The 18501-nt window shown below is 51.6% G+C and overlaps 1 protein-coding gene across 2 annotated transcripts in view; it reads left to right on the top strand.

Moving 5' to 3' along the window:
* The window catches only part of LOC105923673 (cullin-9), a 54780-nt gene that overhangs the window by 15942 nt on the left and 20337 nt on the right, over window positions 1-18501 (top strand). Inside the window, exons 14-33 of one of the 2 annotated variants that reach the window (XM_036126113.1) lie at window positions 68-156; window positions 225-330; window positions 404-631; window positions 4090-4180; window positions 4262-4433; window positions 6658-6763; window positions 6838-6933; window positions 7082-7257; window positions 7326-7459; window positions 7545-7730; window positions 7806-7835; window positions 9480-9619; window positions 9699-9881; window positions 10730-10887; window positions 11448-11646; window positions 11864-12032; window positions 13023-13168; window positions 13259-13385; window positions 13467-13672; window positions 13758-14017. In XM_036126113.1, the coding sequence (XP_035982006.1) occupies window positions 68-156; window positions 225-330; window positions 404-631; window positions 4090-4180; window positions 4262-4433; window positions 6658-6763; window positions 6838-6933; window positions 7082-7257; window positions 7326-7459; window positions 7545-7730; window positions 7806-7835; window positions 9480-9619; window positions 9699-9881; window positions 10730-10887; window positions 11448-11646; window positions 11864-12032; window positions 13023-13168; window positions 13259-13385; window positions 13467-13672; window positions 13758-14017 (3002 nt within the window). The remainder of the gene's footprint in view (window positions 1-67; window positions 157-224; window positions 331-403; window positions 632-4089; window positions 4181-4261; window positions 4434-6657; window positions 6764-6837; window positions 6934-7081; window positions 7258-7325; window positions 7460-7544; window positions 7731-7805; window positions 7836-9479; window positions 9620-9698; window positions 9882-10729; window positions 10888-11447; window positions 11647-11863; window positions 12033-13022; window positions 13169-13258; window positions 13386-13466; window positions 13673-13757; window positions 14018-18501) is intronic. The other variant, XM_036126114.1, reaches the window with a different exon arrangement.

Raw genomic sequence — 18501 nt, forward strand, 5'->3', positions numbered from 1 at the left:
ACCGGTGCCGCCGCTCAGACCGGCAGAGCCTGGCTGCGGCGGTCCAACAGCTCCTCCTGTCTCCTAGGTAACTCACAGCCGGGACACCTACCAGGACCTGGTGCGCCTGATGGAGCAGCACCGAGCCGACCGGGCGGTCCAGCTCTCCATCCTCAGGTAACGCTGGTGTCGTCGCTTCTGTCGGTGCCGCTGAACGTTGTCTGACCGCCCGCTCGTGGCTGCAGGATTCTCAACAAGTTCCTGGACAACTACGAGGAGGACATGCTGCCGTGGCACGAGAGCATCGAGCCGTGTCTGTCCGCCATGGCGGCGTTCATCAGCGACAGAGAGGTCCGCCGCTCTCTCAGCCCGCAGGCCGCCTGCTGCTGCCGCACCTTAACCCGCTGCTGCGATGCCTCCACAGGTGGTGCAGCTCTTCATCCGCTTCCTGTACCGCCTGGCGTCCCTCAACAAGGACTACGCCGTGGTCATGTGCCGCCTGGGGACCAAAGAGGCTCTGGTGAAGGCTCTGGACAAACACAGCACCAACCTGCTGCTGGTCACCGAGCTCCGGGACCTCATCAGCGACTGTGAGAAGTACGCCAGCCTCTACAAGAAGATGACCACCAGCGTGCTGGCAGGATGCATCCAGGTAACGCCTGCACAGGCCGAGGACACGTGTCCCAGGAGGACATCAGGGCTCCTCACCAGTTCCTCCCCAGGCAACTGTCACAGCCAGGAGAACACGTTTACGCCATCAGCTAGGCCTAGAGAACGTCATCTAGGCCCGCAGACGTCCTCTAGACCCGCAGACGTCTTCTAGACCTAGAAGACTAGAAGACGTCCTCTAGACCCGCAGGCGTCCTCTAGAAGACGTCCTCTAGACCTAGAAGACGTCCTCTAGAAGACGTCCTCTAGAAGACGTCCTCTAGAAGACGTCCTCTAGGCCTAGAAGACGTCATCTAGACCTAGAAGACGTCCTCTAGGCCCGCGGACGTCCTCTAGAACCCGCGGACGTTGTCTAGACCTGCAGACGTCTTCTAGGCCCGCAGGCGTTCTCTAGACCTAGAAGACTAGAAGACGTCCTCTAGACCTAGAAGACGTCCTCTAGACCCGCAGACGTCCTCTAGGCCTAGAAGACGTCCTCTAGACCTAGAAGACATCCTCTAGACCCGCAGACGTCCTCTAGGCCTAGAAGACGTCCTCTAGACCCGCAGACGTCCTCTAGGCCTAGAAGACATCCTCTAGACCCGCAGACGTCCTCTAGGCCTAGAAGACGTCCTCTAGACCCGCAGACGTCCTCTAGGCCTAGAAGACGTCCTCTAGGCCTAGAAGACATCCTCTAGACCCGCAGACGTCCTCTAGACCTAGAAGACATCCTCTAGGCCTAGAAGACGTCCTCTAGACCTAGAAGACATCCTCTAGACCCGCAGACGTCCTCTAGGCCTAGAAGACGTCCTCTAGACCCGCAGACGTCCTCTAGGCCTAGAAGACGTCCTCTAGACCTAGAAGACATCCTCTAGACCCGCAGACGTCCTCTAGGCCTATAAGACATCCTGTAGACCCGCAGACGTCCTCTAGACCTAGAAGACGTCCTCTAGAACCCGCGGACGTCCTCTAGGCCTAGAAGACGTCCTCTAGACCCACGGACGTCCTCTAGACCTAGAAGACTAGAAGACATCCTCTAGACCCGCGGACGTCCTCTAGGCCTAGAAGACGTCCTCTAGACCCACGGACGTCCTCTAGACCTAGAAGACTAGAAGACATCCTCTAGAACCCGCGGACGTCCTCTAGGCCTAGAAGACGTCCTCTAGACCCACGGACGTCCTCTAGACCTAGAAGACTAGAAGACGTCCTCTAGACCCGCAGACGTCCTCTAGGCCTAGAAGACGTCCTCTAGACCCACGGACGTCCTCTAGGCCTAGAAGACTAGAAGACGTCCTCTAGACCCGCAGACGTCCTCTAGGCCCGCAGACGTCCTCTAGACCCACGGACGTCCTCTAGACCTAGAAGACGTCCTCTAGAACCCGCGGACGTCCTCTAGGCCTAGAAGATGTCCTCTAGACCCACGGACATCCTCTAGACCTAGAAGACTAGAAGACATCCTCTAGACCCGCAGACGTCCTCTAGACCTAGAAGACGTCCTCTAGAACCCGCGGACGTCCTCTAGGCCTAGAAGACGTCCTCTAGACCCACGGACGTCCTCTAGACCTAGAAGACTAGAAGACATCCTCTAGACCCGCGGACGTCCTCTAGGCCTAGAAGACGTCCTCTAGACCCACGGACGTCCTCTAGACCTAGAAGACTAGAAGACATCCTCTAGAACCCGCGGACGTCCTCTAGGCCTAGAAGACGTCCTCTAGACCCACGGACGTCCTCTAGACCTAGAAGACTAGAAGACGTCCTCTAGACCCGCAGACGTCTTCTAGGCCTAGAGGACGTCCGTGGGTCTAGAGGACGTCTTCTAGGCCTAGAAGACGTCCGTGGGTCTAGAGGACGTCCTCTAGGCCTAGAAGACGTCCTCTAGGCCTAGAAGACGTCCTCTAGGCCTAGAAGACGTCCTCTAGACCTAGAAGACGTCCTCTAGACCCACTGACGTCCTCTAGACCTAGAAGACTAGAAGACATCCTCTAGACCCGCGGACGTCCTCTAGGCCTAGAAGATGTCCTCTAGACCCACGGACGTCCTCTAGACCTAGAAGACTAGAAGACATCCTCTAGAACCCGCGGACGTCCTCTAGGCCTAGAAGACGTCCTCTAGACCCACGGACGTCCTCTAGACCTAGAAGACTAGAAGACGTCCTCTAGACCCGCAGACGTCTTCTAGGCCTAGAGGACGTCCGTGGGTCTAGAGGACGTCTTCTAGGCCTAGAAGACGTCCGTGGGTCTAGAGGACGTCCTCTAGGCCTAGAAGACGTCCTCTAGACCCACGGACGTCCTCTAGGCCTAGAAGACGTCCTCTAGACCCACGGACGTCCTCTAGACCTAGAAGACTAGAAGACATCCTCTAGAACCCGCGGACGTCTTCTAGGCCTAGAGGACGTCCGTGGGTCTAGAGGACGTCTTCTAGGCCTAGAAGACGTCCGTGGGTCTAGAGGACGTCCTCTAGGCCTAGAAGACGTCCTCTAGACCCACGGACGTCCTCTAGGCCTAGAAGACGTCCTCTAGACCCACGGACGTCCTCTAGACCTAGAAGACTAGAAGACATCCTCTAGAACCCGCGGACGTCCTCTAGGCCTAGAAGACGTCCTCTAGACCCACGGACGTCCTCTAGACCTAGAAGACTAGAAGACATCCTCTAGAACCCGCGGACGTCCTCTAGGCCTAGAAGACGTCCTCTAGACCCACGGACGTCCTCTAGGCCTAGAAGACTAGAAGACGTCCTCTAGACCCGCAGACGTCCTCTAGGCCCGCAGACGTCCTCTAGACCCACGGACGTCCTCTAGACCTAGAAGACGTCCTCTAGAACCCGCGGACGTCCTCTAGGCCTAGAAGACGTCCTCTAGACCCACGGACATCCTCTAGACCTAGAAGACTAGAAGACATCCTCTAGACCCGCAGACGTCCTCTAGACCTAGAAGACGTCCTCTAGAACCCGCGGACGTCCTCTAGGCCTAGAAGACGTCCTCTAGACCCACGGACGTCCTCTAGACCTAGAAGACTAGAAGACATCCTCTAGACCCGCAGACGTCCTCTAGACCTAGAAGACGTCCTCTAGAACCCGCGGGCGTCCTCTAGAACCCGTGGACGTCCTCTAGGCCTAAAAGACGTCCTCTAGGCCCGCAGACGTCCTCTAGACCTAGAAGACGTCCTCTAGACCTGCAGACGTCCTCTAGACCCGCAGACGTCCTCTAGACCTAGAAGACGTCCTCTAGAACCCGTGGACGTCCTCTAGGCCTAAAAGACGTCCTCTAGGCCCGCAGACGTCCTCTAGACCTAGAAGACGTCCTCTAGACCTGCAGACGTCCTCTAGGCCCGCAGACGTCCTCTAGACCCGCAGACGTCCTCTAAACCTAGAAGACGTCCTCTAGACCCGCAGACGTCCTCTAGACCTAGAAGACGTCCTCTAGAACCCGCGGTGCGAGTCACGTGTTGCCTCTGCTGTCTCCAGATGGTGCTGGGTCAGATTGAGGAGCACCGCCGCAGCCACCAGCCAATCAACATCCCCTTCTTTGACGTCTTCCTGAGGAACCTGTGCCAAGGTCAGTGCTCACGCTGATGTCTCCTCCTGGACAGGGAGGTGCATGAAGCTGTCTGACGGATGTCCCTGCTGCTCTGCCCAGGCTCCAGCGTGGAGCTGAAGGAGGATAAATGCTGGGAGAAGGTGGAGGTCTCGTCCAATCACCATCGAGCAAACAAGCTGACCGACAAGAACCCCAAAACCTACTGGGAGTCCAACGGCTGCACCGGATCGCACTTCATCAACATCCACATGCACAAGGGCGTGGTCATCAGGTGGGCGTGGTCATCAGGTGGGCGTGGGCATAAGATGGGCGGGGCCATCGGGTGGGCGGGGCCACCAGTCGGGCGTGGCCATCGGGTGGGCGGGGCCATCAGTCGGGCGTGGCCATAAGGTGGGCGGGGCCATCAGATGGGCGTGTCATCAGGTGAGTGTGGTCATCGGGTGGGCGTGGTCATCAGGTGGGCGGGGCCATCTCACCTGCTTCAACGACTACCGGCCTGTTGCACTGACTCCCATCATGATGAAGTGCTTTGAAAGGCTGGTAAAGGAACACATCGTCTCCAGTCTCCCCCCAACACTCGACCCGTTCCAGTTTGCCTACCGACGGAACCGCTCCACTGAGGACGCCATCTCTTCTGCTCTTCACCTGAGCCTGGCACACCTGGAGGAGAAGAACACGCACGTGCGGATGCTGTTCCTGGACTTCAGTTCAGCGTTCAACACCATCATCCCACAGCATCTGGTAGGAAAACTGGAGCATCTGGGCTTCAGCACACCCCTTCGCAACTGGCTGCTGGACTTCCTAACCAACAGACCTCAATCAGTCCGGGTCGGTCAGACCACCTCTGATGTTGTCACCCTCAGCACGGGCTCCCCTCAGGGCTGCGTCCTGAGCCCCCTGCTGTTCACCCTGATGACACACGACTGCGTCCCCAGGTTCACCACCAATCACATCGTGAAGTTTGCGGACGACACAACGGTGGTGGGCCTGATCAGAGACGACAACGACCAGGACTACAGAGAGGAGGTGGAGCAGCTGGTGGGCTGGTGCAGAGACAACAGCCTGATCCTGAACGTGGAGAAGACGAAGGAGATCATCGTCGACTTCAGGAAGAACCAGCCACACCACGCTCCACTGCTCATCAACAGCTCAGCTGTGGAGATGGTCAGCAGCACCAAGTTCCTGGGGGTGCACATCACGGACAACCTCAGCTGGACTATGAACACCATGTCACTGGTGAAGAGGGCACAGAAGCGACTGTACTTTCTGCGGAGGATGAGGAGAGCCCGCCTGCCCCCGCCCATTCTCACGACCTTTTACAGAAGCACCATAGAGAGTATTCTGACCAGCTGTCTCTCTGTGTGGTGTGGAGGCTGCAGTGCCTCCGACTGGAAGAACGTGAGGAGAGTGGTGAGGACAGCAGAAGGGATCATCGGGGCTCCTCTTCCGTCCATTAAAGACATTTCATCGCAGCGCTGTGTGTCTCGAGCCCGTAACATCATCAGAGACCCCTCACACCCCCACCATAGACTATTCTCCCTGCTGCCCTCTGGAAAGAGGTTCCGCAGCATCCGCTGCAGGTCCACCAGGTTCTGCAAAAGCTTTTTCCCTGCTGCCATCAGACTGCTGAACTGCTGAAGTAAAAAAAAACGGACTGAGTACCACACTCGACCCGCTAATTTGCACATATGTATGTATCCTTCAATATCGCTGCTGCACTTTTTCCGGAAACGTACTGCAAAACTGTTTACAATGCAACTGTCTATTGTTAAATCACTGCTGCACCTTACTGCATATTTGTTTACATTGCTTACATTGTCTTTACATTTCAATCTGCCTACTGCTCACTGCTGCACTTTATCCGAAAGTTAAATTGAAAGTTATCCTGTATTTGACTGTGATTTACCACTGCATTTTTCTTATCCTGTACTGTAAATTCACTGCAAGGTACCCTGTAGAGTTACTGCAATCTTTCTGAGCTGTATGAAAAAACGAAATTTCGTTCTGTATGCACTCTGTGCTACAAAATGACAATAAAGAAAGTCTAAGTCTAAGTCTAAGTCTAAGTCCATCGGGTGGGGGTGGTCATCAGGTGGGTGTGGTCATCGGGTGGGCGTGGTCATCAGGTGGGCGGGGTCATCTGGTGGGCGTGGTCGTCGGGTGGGCGTGGCGGCTTGTTATGCTGAATTGTGCTGGCGAGAACTCTTTATTATGTTTATTATGTTTATTATGTTGTTTATTATGTGTAATGAAGAGCATCAGTACTGACCTCATTGTGTGGGTAGATGCTGTGACTAGATAGATGCATGATAGATCACATCAGTGTGTACGTAGATGTAAAGGCGTCAGAATGAGAACATGGCGTTGTCAGTAGATTCCTCTGGTTGTAGTAATGTGGTCGTCGGTCCTAACCAGCCCTATAAGGCGCAGAGGGAGGCTACCAGCTCTGCCTGCTCTGACGTCAGGACTTCCTGTTTCCTGTTTCCTGTTTGCAGACAACTCGCCATTCTGGTGGCCAGCGAGGACTCCAGCTACATGCCGGCCCGGATCCTGGTTCTGGGCGGAGACGACCCGGCCAACATCAACACGGAGCTCAACACGGTCAGCTGGCTCCTGCTGGGCCGCCTAACCAGGCCACGCCTCCTCTTACCCAGCATGCCGTTCTGTCTCTGCAGGTGAACGTGGCCGCCTCGGCCAGCCGTGTGGTTCTGCTGGAGAACATGACCCGGTTCTGGTCCATCGTCCAGATCAGGATCAAGCGATGCCAGCAGGTCAGACGGCTCCTCCTGCCTCCTACCTCGTACCTCCTGCTCCCCCCCCCCCCATGCCTCCTTACTCCTCCTGCTCCTCCCCCCCCTCCTCCCCCCCCCAGCACTGAGCCTCTCCCTCTCTCTCTCTCTCTCTCCCTCTCTGCTGCAGGGCGGCATCGACACTCGGGTCCACGGCTTCGAGGTTCTGGGTCCAAAGCCCACCTTCTGGCCCGTGTTCAAGGAGCAGCTGTGCCGGCGCACCTACCTGTTCTACAGCACCAAGGCCCACACCTGGTGCCAGGAGGTGGCCGAGGACAAGACTCAGCTGCTGCAGCTCTTCAACAAGTACGCCGTGCTCCCTGCAGCTCGCCGCCGACCTCTGACCCGACCTCTGACCCGTCTCTGTTCCTCAGGCTCAACAGCGCCCTCAGACACGAGCAGATGTTCGCCGACCGCTTCCTGCCGGACGCCGAGGCCGCCGAGGCGCTGGGCCGCACCTGCTGGGAGGCGCTGATCAGCCCCATCGTCCACAGCATCACGCTGTCAGGTGACCACGCCGCCGCCGCGCTCACGGCGCCTCAGAGTGAGTCTGACTTCTGGTCCGCTCTGTAACGCCGGTCTGGGTCCTGCAGGAGCGTCGCTCAGCAGCCCGCTGTCATGGCTGCTCAGCGAGTACCTGGACAACGCCGAGTCAGCACGCCGCTACAAGAGCCGCGCCGCCATCTTTAACTCCAGAGTCAGGCGCCTCACACACCTGCTGGTCCATGTGGACACCAGCGCCGCTGACGGCGAGGAGCTGAAGCCCCCCGTGAAATCCAGTGAGTGAAGGCGTGAGGTGGGGGGGGGGGGGGGCAGAGAGCTCTGGCCTCTAAAGGAGTTTGTTCTGTTTGCAGAAGGTCTGAACAGGAGCAAAGAGCTGAAGAGTGAGTATGAGCTCAGTTCTTCTTCTCCTCCTCTCGTTTCATTGGTCCTCCTCAGGACAGGAAGCCGGCACGGCGCCCCCTGCTGGACCAGCCGTGTCTCCACATGCGGTCCCTGACCACCGTCCCGTCACGACACAGCAGCTAATAACCTGATAACCTGACTCATATGACAGCTAAACCTCCCTAATTATGTTCAATAAGTCTGGTTCACTGAAGAAAGATTAATCATTTAATGAATAATGTGAAAATGTAACAAATAATTGACTTCATAAGCAGAAACACGATGCCTAACATCAGTGGATTAAGTGCAGTGATCCATATTTAATGTCTGTGACTTCCATGAGCCTGAAGGACTACCTCCATGCGGTTTGACAATGACTGATAGAGTTTATTAAAGAAGTCATCAGGAATAGCAGAGAAACTTCATTAAGCTTCTTTGGTCTCGTCCTCCATGCTTCCTGCTTCATTCAGCCAATCAGAGACGCTGAGTGAAGCTCATGTCTGACAGGCTGGCCCATCCTGGAGGACCTCCACCTTCATCCTGAGGAGCGTTGATGTAGAGATGGAAGTATGTGGCAGAGCACCGTCCTGCTCTAACATCAGACCTTCTTACGGTTGGAAATGTAAAAGCTTTTGATATTTTAGGCTGTTACCTCCCTCCCTGTGGATGTAACCACAGACTATGACCTTCTGCCCCAAACTGAACGGTTTTCTGGGTGAATCTTGGATCCATGCGGCTGCATCAGGCCTCCTGTAATATTTGCTGCAGCTGTGATGTAATTCAACCAAAGGTTCATCTGAGGAATCACACCAACCTTCTGCCACTTTTCCAGCATCCATCCTGTTAGCAGGCTGGGGGTCTGGGCTGATGCCAGATGGTTTTTTACCTGCCTTTTGTTTGCTGCTGGTTTCTGGGCACCGATTGGACCATGGAGGCCTTTTCTAGCCAGAATCCTACTATCCTGGTTGACCTGAGGTGAGCAGGCCTGGTGGAGCTCTGCAGCCGAGGCCTTGGTCCTCCTGAGCGGTTTTCTCCAGGGGTCTGCTGGACCTGGACTTTAAAAACCATTTTCCTGTTCTTTGTGCTTTATGCTGAGACACAGTGAAGTTGTCAGCGCCTCAGCGGTGGATCTGGTCCTCTAGATAATCACTTTGGTCTCAGGGAGAATCTCAGGCATGAGGTCAGAGGTCAAGCTGCAGCTGATGTGAAGGTCTGGTTGCTGCGGTTCTTTTCATACACACCTGCTAATTGACTGATCAATTACTGATCACAGGTGAGGCTGTAATCTAGGACCTTTCTGTGTTCAGATCAATCTTTTTTCAGTGGAGCAAACGTATTTCAGGATATTGACCATAATTAGGGAGGCTGTTAGCTCTGATATGAGCGGATTAATTAAAAGTCAGGTTATAAACTGTTTCTGCATAATGGAGAAGTGACGGGGCTTTGGTCAGGGACTGCAGAGACGCTTTGTCTCCTGACACCAGGACAGGAGGCCGTCCAGCAGGGGGCGCCGGACCCCGGCACCCCCCTGCTCCTCCGGCCGGGTGAGGAGGCGCGGCTTTGTGTTTGCCTTGTTGTGGCTGCAGTTTGCCGTCGCCTCGTAGCGTTTGAGATTCTGCAAAGTGCGTCCTGCTGTCTTCTAGATGGTAAGGAGGGTAAGAACAAAGACAGCCCTGCAGCCTCCTCCTCCTGCACCTCCTCCTCTCCCACGCCCAGGGTGAGGAGCAGCAGCAGCAGCATCGCAGGCATCGCCCTCTGTTGGCAGGGAGTGGTGCAGCAGCAGGTCAGGACATTTCTGTCGCTGTGAAGGAGACGTCCTGTCCTCCTGCCGTCTCTCTGACCCTGCTGCCACTGTCCCTCAGGTCAGGCGCTTCCTGGAGGCCAGCTGCAGTCTGCCCGACTTCGTGGAGCGTTATCGGACTCTCTACCTGCGGCTGAAGAACGCCATGGAGGAGCTTTTTGGCCAGCAGACCGCCTTCGTCCTGGCTCTGCGGCACGGGTTCTCCGCTGCGCTGCTGCAGCTCTCCATCCTCAGAGCCATGCATGTGAGTCTGAACAGAACCAGGGTCGTTGTGCTCGGTCCGGAGGTCCGGCCTCCAGCTGCTGGTCAGCATTTCACACCGCAAGCAGTCCAGATGGCTTACATGGACACCTGCTGCTTTTCCAAAGTGTTAAAGCAGCTTTAAATGTGCAGACAATGCAGATTTAACCAGCTTTAGCTCAGAGTTTAGCTCCAAACTGGCTTTTCTGTTTGATCACCTTTAAACCTCGTTTACAGGTCGGTCAGGACAAAGAACAAATGTTTAAAGAGAAACGGATCACTTTTAGGTACCAAAGAGCCATTTTTAGATTAAATGATTGGGTCTTAAAGGATCCATGGTTAGTTGTATCAGTGGACTTTATTTGAGAAATCTCTATTTTAGATGCGAAAACTACAGTTAAATTACTGTAAGTTTTTTAGTTTCTATAAATTTCAATAAAATATTGTTAAACAGATGCCATGTTGTTTATGCTGCAATGCATTTTGGGTAAATGATGTTTATGAGGTCCTGGTGCTAGCTCCAGCCAAAACAGCAACGAGTGACGCTCTGTGTCCGCTGGCGCGTCCGTGATCTCACATTCGGTACCGGCGCCGGTACCTTCGTTACTTAAAGGGGCTTCTGGGGTTTCCTGTCTCTGATGAGGCAATAAGTATAAAGAGTAGAGGTCCTAAACCGGAGCCCTGTGGGACCCACGTGATGAAAGATGATCCAGTGTTTGAGACGCTGACAGAGACAGAGCGATCGGGCCGGTAGGATCCAAACCGGTCAGAGCCGCGTGCTGAAGGCCCGCTAAATGCTTCAGACCTCATATGAAGGTATGATGATGATGGTGGTGTTCTGGTCCGCCGCAGGTCTGTGAGCGCTTCGCTCAGTACATCGATCAGAAGATCCAGGCCAGCGGGTCGCCCTCTGGGGGGGCAGAGACTCTGGAGCAGCTGCAGCAGTTTCTGGAGCCCATGCTCTTCCTGTCGGGCCTGGAGCTCGCCAACACCTTTGAGCACTTCTACAGGTATGAACTACGGTGGCCCCGAGGTGGGGGGGGGACCCACTGCAGGTACAGGAACGCTCTGCAACCACAGAAAGTACTCCAAACACAAAACAGGCAGAGAAAAGAAGCAGCAACAGAGAAACGCTGCAGTCACAGGAATCAGTCACACAAAGTGCAAACATGCTGCACAAACACACAAAACACGCTAAGGCAAAATGCTGCATGCAGCAAAAACTGCTGCAAGGAAATCTGCAAACTAGCTCTGCATGACGGAAGTCCTCCAGACCACTAGGGGGAGTCGACCACCAGCCAATCACACGGGACCAGAGCAGTCGACAGCCGGATCATTCCTGTGACTGCAGCGTTTCTCTGTTGCTGCTTCTTTTCTCTGCCTGTTTTGTGTTTGGAGTACTTTCTGTGGTTGCAGAGCGTTCCTGTACCTGCAGTGCCCCCCCCCCCCCCCCTCGTCCCCGTAATGAACAGATCCTGGGTTCTGCAGCAGTAACCTGCAGGTACCTGCACAGCTCTGTAAACGGTGGCTCTGAGCGCTGTGATGAGACTCCGCCCACCTACCTGTACAGGTACTACCTCGGGGACCGGCTGCTTGCTCAGGGCAACGTGTGGCTGGAGAGCGCTGTGATTGGTCAGATCGGCAGCTGCTTCCCGAGCCGCTTCCCTCAGCAGATGCTGAAGAACCTGAGCGAGTCAGCCGAGCTGCAGCAGGAGTTCCACCTTTACCGTCTGCAGCAGCTGGACCGACACCTGCAGGAGCAGGACCAGGTCAGTGGCCTCCTGTTCATTACTGACCAGCTCAGCTTGTTCTCTGTAACTGGTAGTCACAATGGCTCAGACCGGGCTTACTGGACCAGAACCTACAGCAGATGTTATTGATATTAACAGTTTTATTCTCAGAAGATGATAGTCCAGCCTAAACCACGCTGCCACACATGACCAGCGGTCCGCTTTGACTTCCTTTGTCCTTCCTTTGTTGCCGTAGATAATGGAAGACTGGATGGAGGCAGAGGAGGAAGCTGATGTCCAGGTTCTGGTTCTGTCTCCGCGATGCTGGACTGTGTCTTCGGTCTGCTTCCTAGATGAACCAGTTAAACATTTTCCTGCTGAGCTCTGCTCCTACCTGAACCACTTTACCCAGTTCTACACCCACAGTGAGTTCCAGTTCCCCTGGTGTCTGGAGACAACCCTGATTAAACCGGGTTTATCTCTGATTAAACTGGGTTTATTTCTGATTAGACCGGGTTTATCTCTGATTAAACCGGTTTATCTCTGATTAAACTGGGTTTATCTCTGATTAAACCGGGTTTATCTCTGATTAGACCGGGTTTATCTCTGATTAAACCGGGTTTATCTCTGAATAAACCGGGTTTATCTCTGATTAGACCGGGTTTATCTCTGATTAAACCGGGTTTATCTCTGATTAAATCGGGTTTATCTCTGATTATACCGGGTTTATCTCTGATTAAACCGGGTTTATCTCTGATTAGACCGGGTTTATCTCTGATTAGACCGGGTTTATCTCTGATTATACCGGGTTTATCTCTGATTAGACCGGGTTTATCTCTGATTAGACCGGGTTTATCTCGGATTAAACCGGGTTTATCTCTGATTAATCCGGTTTATCTCTGATTATACCGGGTTTATCTCTGATTATACCCGGTTTATCTCTGATTAAACCGGGTTTATCTCTGATTAAACCGGGTTTATCTCTGATTAAACCGGGTTTGTTTCTGATTAAACCGGGTTTATCTCTGATTAAACCGGGTTTATCTCTGATTAAACCGGGTTTATCTCTGATTAAACCGGGTTTATCTCTGATTAAACCGGGTTTGTTTCTGATTAAACCGGGTTTATCTCTGATTAAACCGGGTTTATCTCTGATTAAATCGGTTTATCTCTGATTAAATCGGTTTATCTCTGATTAGACCGGGTTTATCTCTGATTAGACCGAGTTTATCTCTGATTAAACCGGGTTTATCTCTGATTAGACCGGGTTTATCTCCGGGTTTATCTCTGATTAAACCGGGTTTATCTCTGATTAATCGAGAATATGAACTACAGTTATAATTTTTTTATATAATCAGTTTTAACCAAAAGCCCTGCGGCCGCTGAGCTAACCCAGCTCCTCTCTGCCTCTGCAGGCCAGTCCATGTACAGCCTGAGTCACTCCAAGCCCCGGCGGCTGCAGTGGACCTGGCTCGGTCACGCCGAGCTGCAGTTCGGCAGCTGGACGCTGCACGTGTCCACGCTGCAGATGTTCATCCTGCTGCAGTTCAACAGTCAGGAGGTGAGTCCTGGTGCCGTCCCACTTCTTGGTTCTGCACGGTTCTGAGTGGTTCTGAGCGGTTCTGAGCGGCTGATCGCTGTCTCTCTGCAGGAGGTGGCGGTTGAAGCTCTGCTGCAGGAGAGCGGCCTGTCTGCCGCCGTCCTGGTGCATGCTCTGCAGCCGCTCATCAGTGAGGGAGGACCGCTGACCTGCAGCCCCGGGGACGATCTTAGCAGAGGTGCCGGTTTCATACCCTGCCCCCCCCCCCCCCCCCCCCCTCCTGGGTTCCTCCCCCTGCTAACCTCCCTGCCATTCTCAGGTGTTCTGCAGCTGAACCAGCAGGCGGTGTCCCGCAGTCAGCAGGGCGCGGCGGCGGCGCTGCGGCTGCTGCCTAAGCAGACGTACCTGAATGTGGACGAGGACGCTGTGGGGACGCTGGAGAGGAAGAGGAACTTCGTCTACTGTCTGATTGTGCACATCATGAAGCAGGAGAAGGAGATGCACATCGACAACCTGGTCTTTAAGGTACGCCGCCGCCGTGCACGCTGAGCCTCAGACTGGTGGCTCCCCCTGCAGCGCCTCCTCCAAGTGTCTGCGTCTCCACCCTCAGGTCATGGACTCGTGTCAGAAGCAGGAAGCGTCTCGCTCTCCAGGCGGCGGCCGTTTCGGCTGCAGCACCGGCGACGTGCTCTCCTGCATCATGCACGTCATCAACCGAGGCTGCGTCCGCCGCAACGACGACAATCCGCACATTGTGGAGTTCGTCCCCGAGGACCCGTCCACGCCACAGAAAGGCCACGCCCAGTTCTCCTTCAGCCGCTCCGACTCCGGGAAGGACGCCGCCGCCATGGACAGCAAGGCTGACATCAGGTGTGACCGCGACTCTGAATCACGCACACACTCAGTGTGAGACAGGGTTAAGGTTCTGATACGTTCTCCTCCAGAAAGAATGTACCTTTAATTTTCAGAGCTTGTTTCTGTAAAAGATCTGATTCCTTAAAAATCCTCTTGGCATCTGAGTTTAATCCAAATAAAGTTTAATGTGGATCAAAGCAAGCCGGTTCCTTTTGTCCAACATGCCGCTCAGTCTTGATTCATCGGCTTAATGAGCTCAAAGCAAGCGTCTGCCTGTCCGGAACTCGCTTAGCCCTAAAACAAGGTTCCCATTTTCGTCTGGAGTTCGTCCATCAAAGCTTGATTTAAATCACATTAAACACTGACAGCTGATGGTGGAGCAATGGCGCCCCCTGCAGTTCTTCTCCAGTACAGCAAACTGCTGAGCAAATACAACCTATTTACAGTTGGATGAGTTTTACTCAGTTAAAGGCAGGTTAAGTCAGAACTAGTTAAAGACAGGTTAAGTCAGAACTAGTTAGAGGCAGGTTAAGTCAGAACTAGTTAGAGGCAGGTTAAGTCAGAACTAGTTAGAGGCAGGTTAAGTCAGAACTAGTTAAAGACAGGTTAAGTCAGAACTAGTTAGAGGCAGGTTAAGTCAGAACTAGTTAAAGGTGGGTTGACTCAGAACTAGTTAAAGATGGGTTAAGTGAGAACTAGTTAAAGGCGGGTTAAGTCAGAACTAGTTAAAGGCAGGTTAAGTCAGAACTAGTTAAAGGTGGGTTGACTCAGGACTAGTTAAAGGCGGGTTACTTCAGAACTAGTTAAAGGGGGGTTACCTCAGAATTAGTTAAAGGCAAATCAACTCAGAACTAGTTAAAGGTGGGTTAACTCAGAACTAGTTAAAGGCGGGTTACTTCAGAACTAGTTAAAGGCGGGTTACTACAGAACTAGTTAAAGGTGGGTTAACTCAGAACTATTTAAAGGCGGGTTACTTCAGAACTAGTTATAGGCGGGTTAACTCAGAACTAGTTAAAGACTGGTTAACACAAAACTAGTTAAAGGCGGGTTATTTCAGAACTAGTTATAGGTGGGTTAACTCAGAACTAGTTAAAGACTGGTTAACACAAAACTAGTTAAAAGTGGGTTAACTCAGAACTAGTTAAAGGCGGGTTAACTCAGAACTAGTTAAAGGCGGGTTAACTCAGAACTAGTTAAAGGCGGGTTACTTCAGAATTAGTTAAAGGCAAGTCAACTCAGAACTAGTTATAGGCGGGTTAACACAAAACTAGTTAAAGGCAGGTTCACTCAGAACCGTTTAAAGGCGAGTTACTTCAAAACTAGTTATAGGCGGGTTAACTCAGAACTAGTTAAAGACGGGTTAACTCAGAACTAGTTAAAGGCGGGTTACTTCAGAACTAGTTAAAGGCGGGTTAACTCAGAACTAGTTAAAGGCGGGTTACTTAAGAATTAGTTAAAGGCAAGTCAACTCAGAACTAGTTATAGGCGGGTTAACTCAGAACTAGTTAAAGACTGGTTAACACAGAACTAGTTAAAGACTGGTTAACACAAAACTAGTTAAAGGCAGGTTCACTCAGAACCATTTAAAGGCGAGTTAAGATAAGATAAGATAAGATAGTCTTTATTGATCTCATAATGGAGAAATTCACTCGTCACATCGGCTCATACAAGAAGGTGCAGAGTAGGGAAGGTGCATTCAATTATATACAGTGAGTCTTCATATATACAATGGATCAGAAAGAATACCAAAAAATACAAAAAAGGAAATAGGAATGGGCATATGATGTCTCATTTACATTCTTAGTGGTCTATATATATATATATATATATATATATATATATATATATATATATATATATATATATATATATATATATATATACTTAAATATATATATATATATATATATATATACTTAAATATATACATATATCTATGCGCCTACTCACATACACACCTACGCGTATGTATGTGCATATACATTGTATACATTTGTACATACATACATACATACATGTGGGCTGACTTATGTTCAGGTGATGATAGCAGCAGAAGTCACTACATCAGGATTATTGCACGGGTTGTAGGACAGTGTATTAAATAGATTATTGCACCTTGGTTATTGCACATTAATTATTACAGTTATGGTCACAGTTGCAGTTACAGTGCAGCATTGTAAAATCTGATAGCAGCAGGAATGAATGACCTGCGGTAGCGCTCCTTTTTACAGACAGGATGTCTAAGTCTTGCACTGAAGGAGCTGCTCAGCTCCTCTACGCCTTTAACTAGTTACTTCAGAACTAGTTAAAGGCGGGTTAACTCAGAACTAGTTAAAGACTGGTTAAAACAAAACTAGTTAAAGGCAGGTTCACTCAGAACCGTTTAAAGGCGAGTTACTTCAGAACTAGTTAAAGGCGAGTTACTTCAGAACTAGTTATAGGCGGGTTAACTCAGAACTCAGTGATGGGACTGAAAGACTCGGTGGACAAGCTGAGGACCTGCAGAGGGGGGGGGGGGCAGAAGGAGTGATGGTGATGAGGATAATGTGGAGGGAGAGATCAGAGGAGGAGAGCAGAGTCAGCTGCTGTCGGAGGTCATTGCTGGTTTTTATAGGAGCGACTGTCATGTCAGGGAGCTCGTTAAGCTTAAAATTAAAGCTCCCATTTCACTTTATTCTCCTAAACATAGATTCACCATCGCTGCTGTTCTCTTCATGGAAGCCCAGCGACTTCAATAGCAAAACTCTCTCTCTCTCTCTCTCTCTCTCTCTCTATATATATATATATATATATATATATATATATATATATATATATATATATATATATATATATATATATATATATATATAATAGTGTTTTTTTATATTCTAAATTTTTTAAATTCTGTAACTTGATTAAATTTTAATTTTATTACATTTGGGATCTGCTTCTGATCCGTTCATGAAATCTATGTAGCAACAAAAATGTTTTCCAAGAATAAAGCAGCATCTTATTTCACAGATTGACTCAGGAAGCAGACTTTTGATGATTTGTGACAATCCAAGCAAACGACGTTGTTGCAGGACACCTGAAAATGACCATGGAGCCGTTTAGTTGTTGACAACGTGCTGCTTTGAGCTTTAATGTTTGTAATAATCCAGTTTAACGTAATCAGGGCACCAGGTGAACTAAACAGATGTAATCTTTCTGTTGTAACAGCACATTTATCCTGTTGGATCCCGACTCAAGCAATACTAGTTCTGTCGGAGATAACTAGCCGGTCATTTCTAAGCGTCTCTCTTTAATGGCGCCTCGTGTTCCCTATCAGAACCGACGTCTCCACAGCCATCCTCAGAAACCGTGTCCGTTTACAGGACGCAGAAACATTTACCCAGGCAGGTAAACATGTTGTGACTGAGCTCTGTCACCTGGTGGGAGTTTACCTGCAGGTGACCCCAGGTGACTGAGCTGAAAGTAAAGCAGTCACTCAGCCTGGATGAAACATTAAAGGCGGCTCCACACCTGGTTGCACCGCCCTGACTCTCTGGACATTTTACACTCCACAGTCCAGCGCACTGATTGGCTGTTCCTTGTGACAACCTCCTACATTTCCCACAGTGCACCTGTCAGTGCGTGGTGCAGATGCTGCAGCAGCTTGGAGTCTTCTCCCACCAAGCCGTTGATAGCAACCCCTGTCCACGGACTCATGTCCACTGACCAATGTCCACGGACTCGTGTCCACTGACCAATGTCCATGGACTCATGTCAACGGACTCATTTCTACGAACTCCTGTCCACTGACCAATGTCCACTGACCAATGTCCACGGACTCGTGTCCACTGACCAATGTCCACGGACTCATGTCCACTGACCAATGTCCACGGACTCATGTCCACTGACCAATGTCCACGGACTCATGTCCACTGACTCATGTCCACTGACAAATGTCCATGGACTCATGTCCACTGACTCATGTCCACTGACCAATGTCCACGGACTCATGTCCACTGACCAATGTCCACGGACTCATGTCCACTGACTCATGTCCACTGACAAATGTCCACGGACTCATGTCCACTGACTCATGTCCACTGACCAATGTCCACGGACTCATGTCCACTGACTCATGTCCACTGACCAATGTCCACGGACTCATGTCCACTGACCAATGTCCACGGACTCATGTCCACTGACCAATGTCCACGGACTTGTGTCCACTGACCAATGTCCACGGACTGATTTCTACGAACTCATGTCCACGGACTCGTGTCCACGGACTCCTGTCCACGGACTCCTGTCCACTGACCAATGTCCACGGACTCATTTCTACGAACTCATGTCCACGGACTCCTGTCCACGGACCCCTGTCCACGGACCAAGGTCCACTGACCAATGTCCACAGACTCCTGTCCATGGACTCATTTCTACGAACTCCTGTCCACGGACTCATTTCTACAAACTCTTGTCCACGGACTTGTGTCCACTGACCAATGTCCACGGACTCATTTCTACGAACT

The sequence above is a fragment of the Fundulus heteroclitus genome, chromosome 22, assembly GCF_011125445.2.
Source record: "Fundulus heteroclitus isolate FHET01 chromosome 22, MU-UCD_Fhet_4.1, whole genome shotgun sequence".
Taxonomy (NCBI): domain Eukaryota; kingdom Metazoa; phylum Chordata; class Actinopteri; order Cyprinodontiformes; family Fundulidae; genus Fundulus; species Fundulus heteroclitus.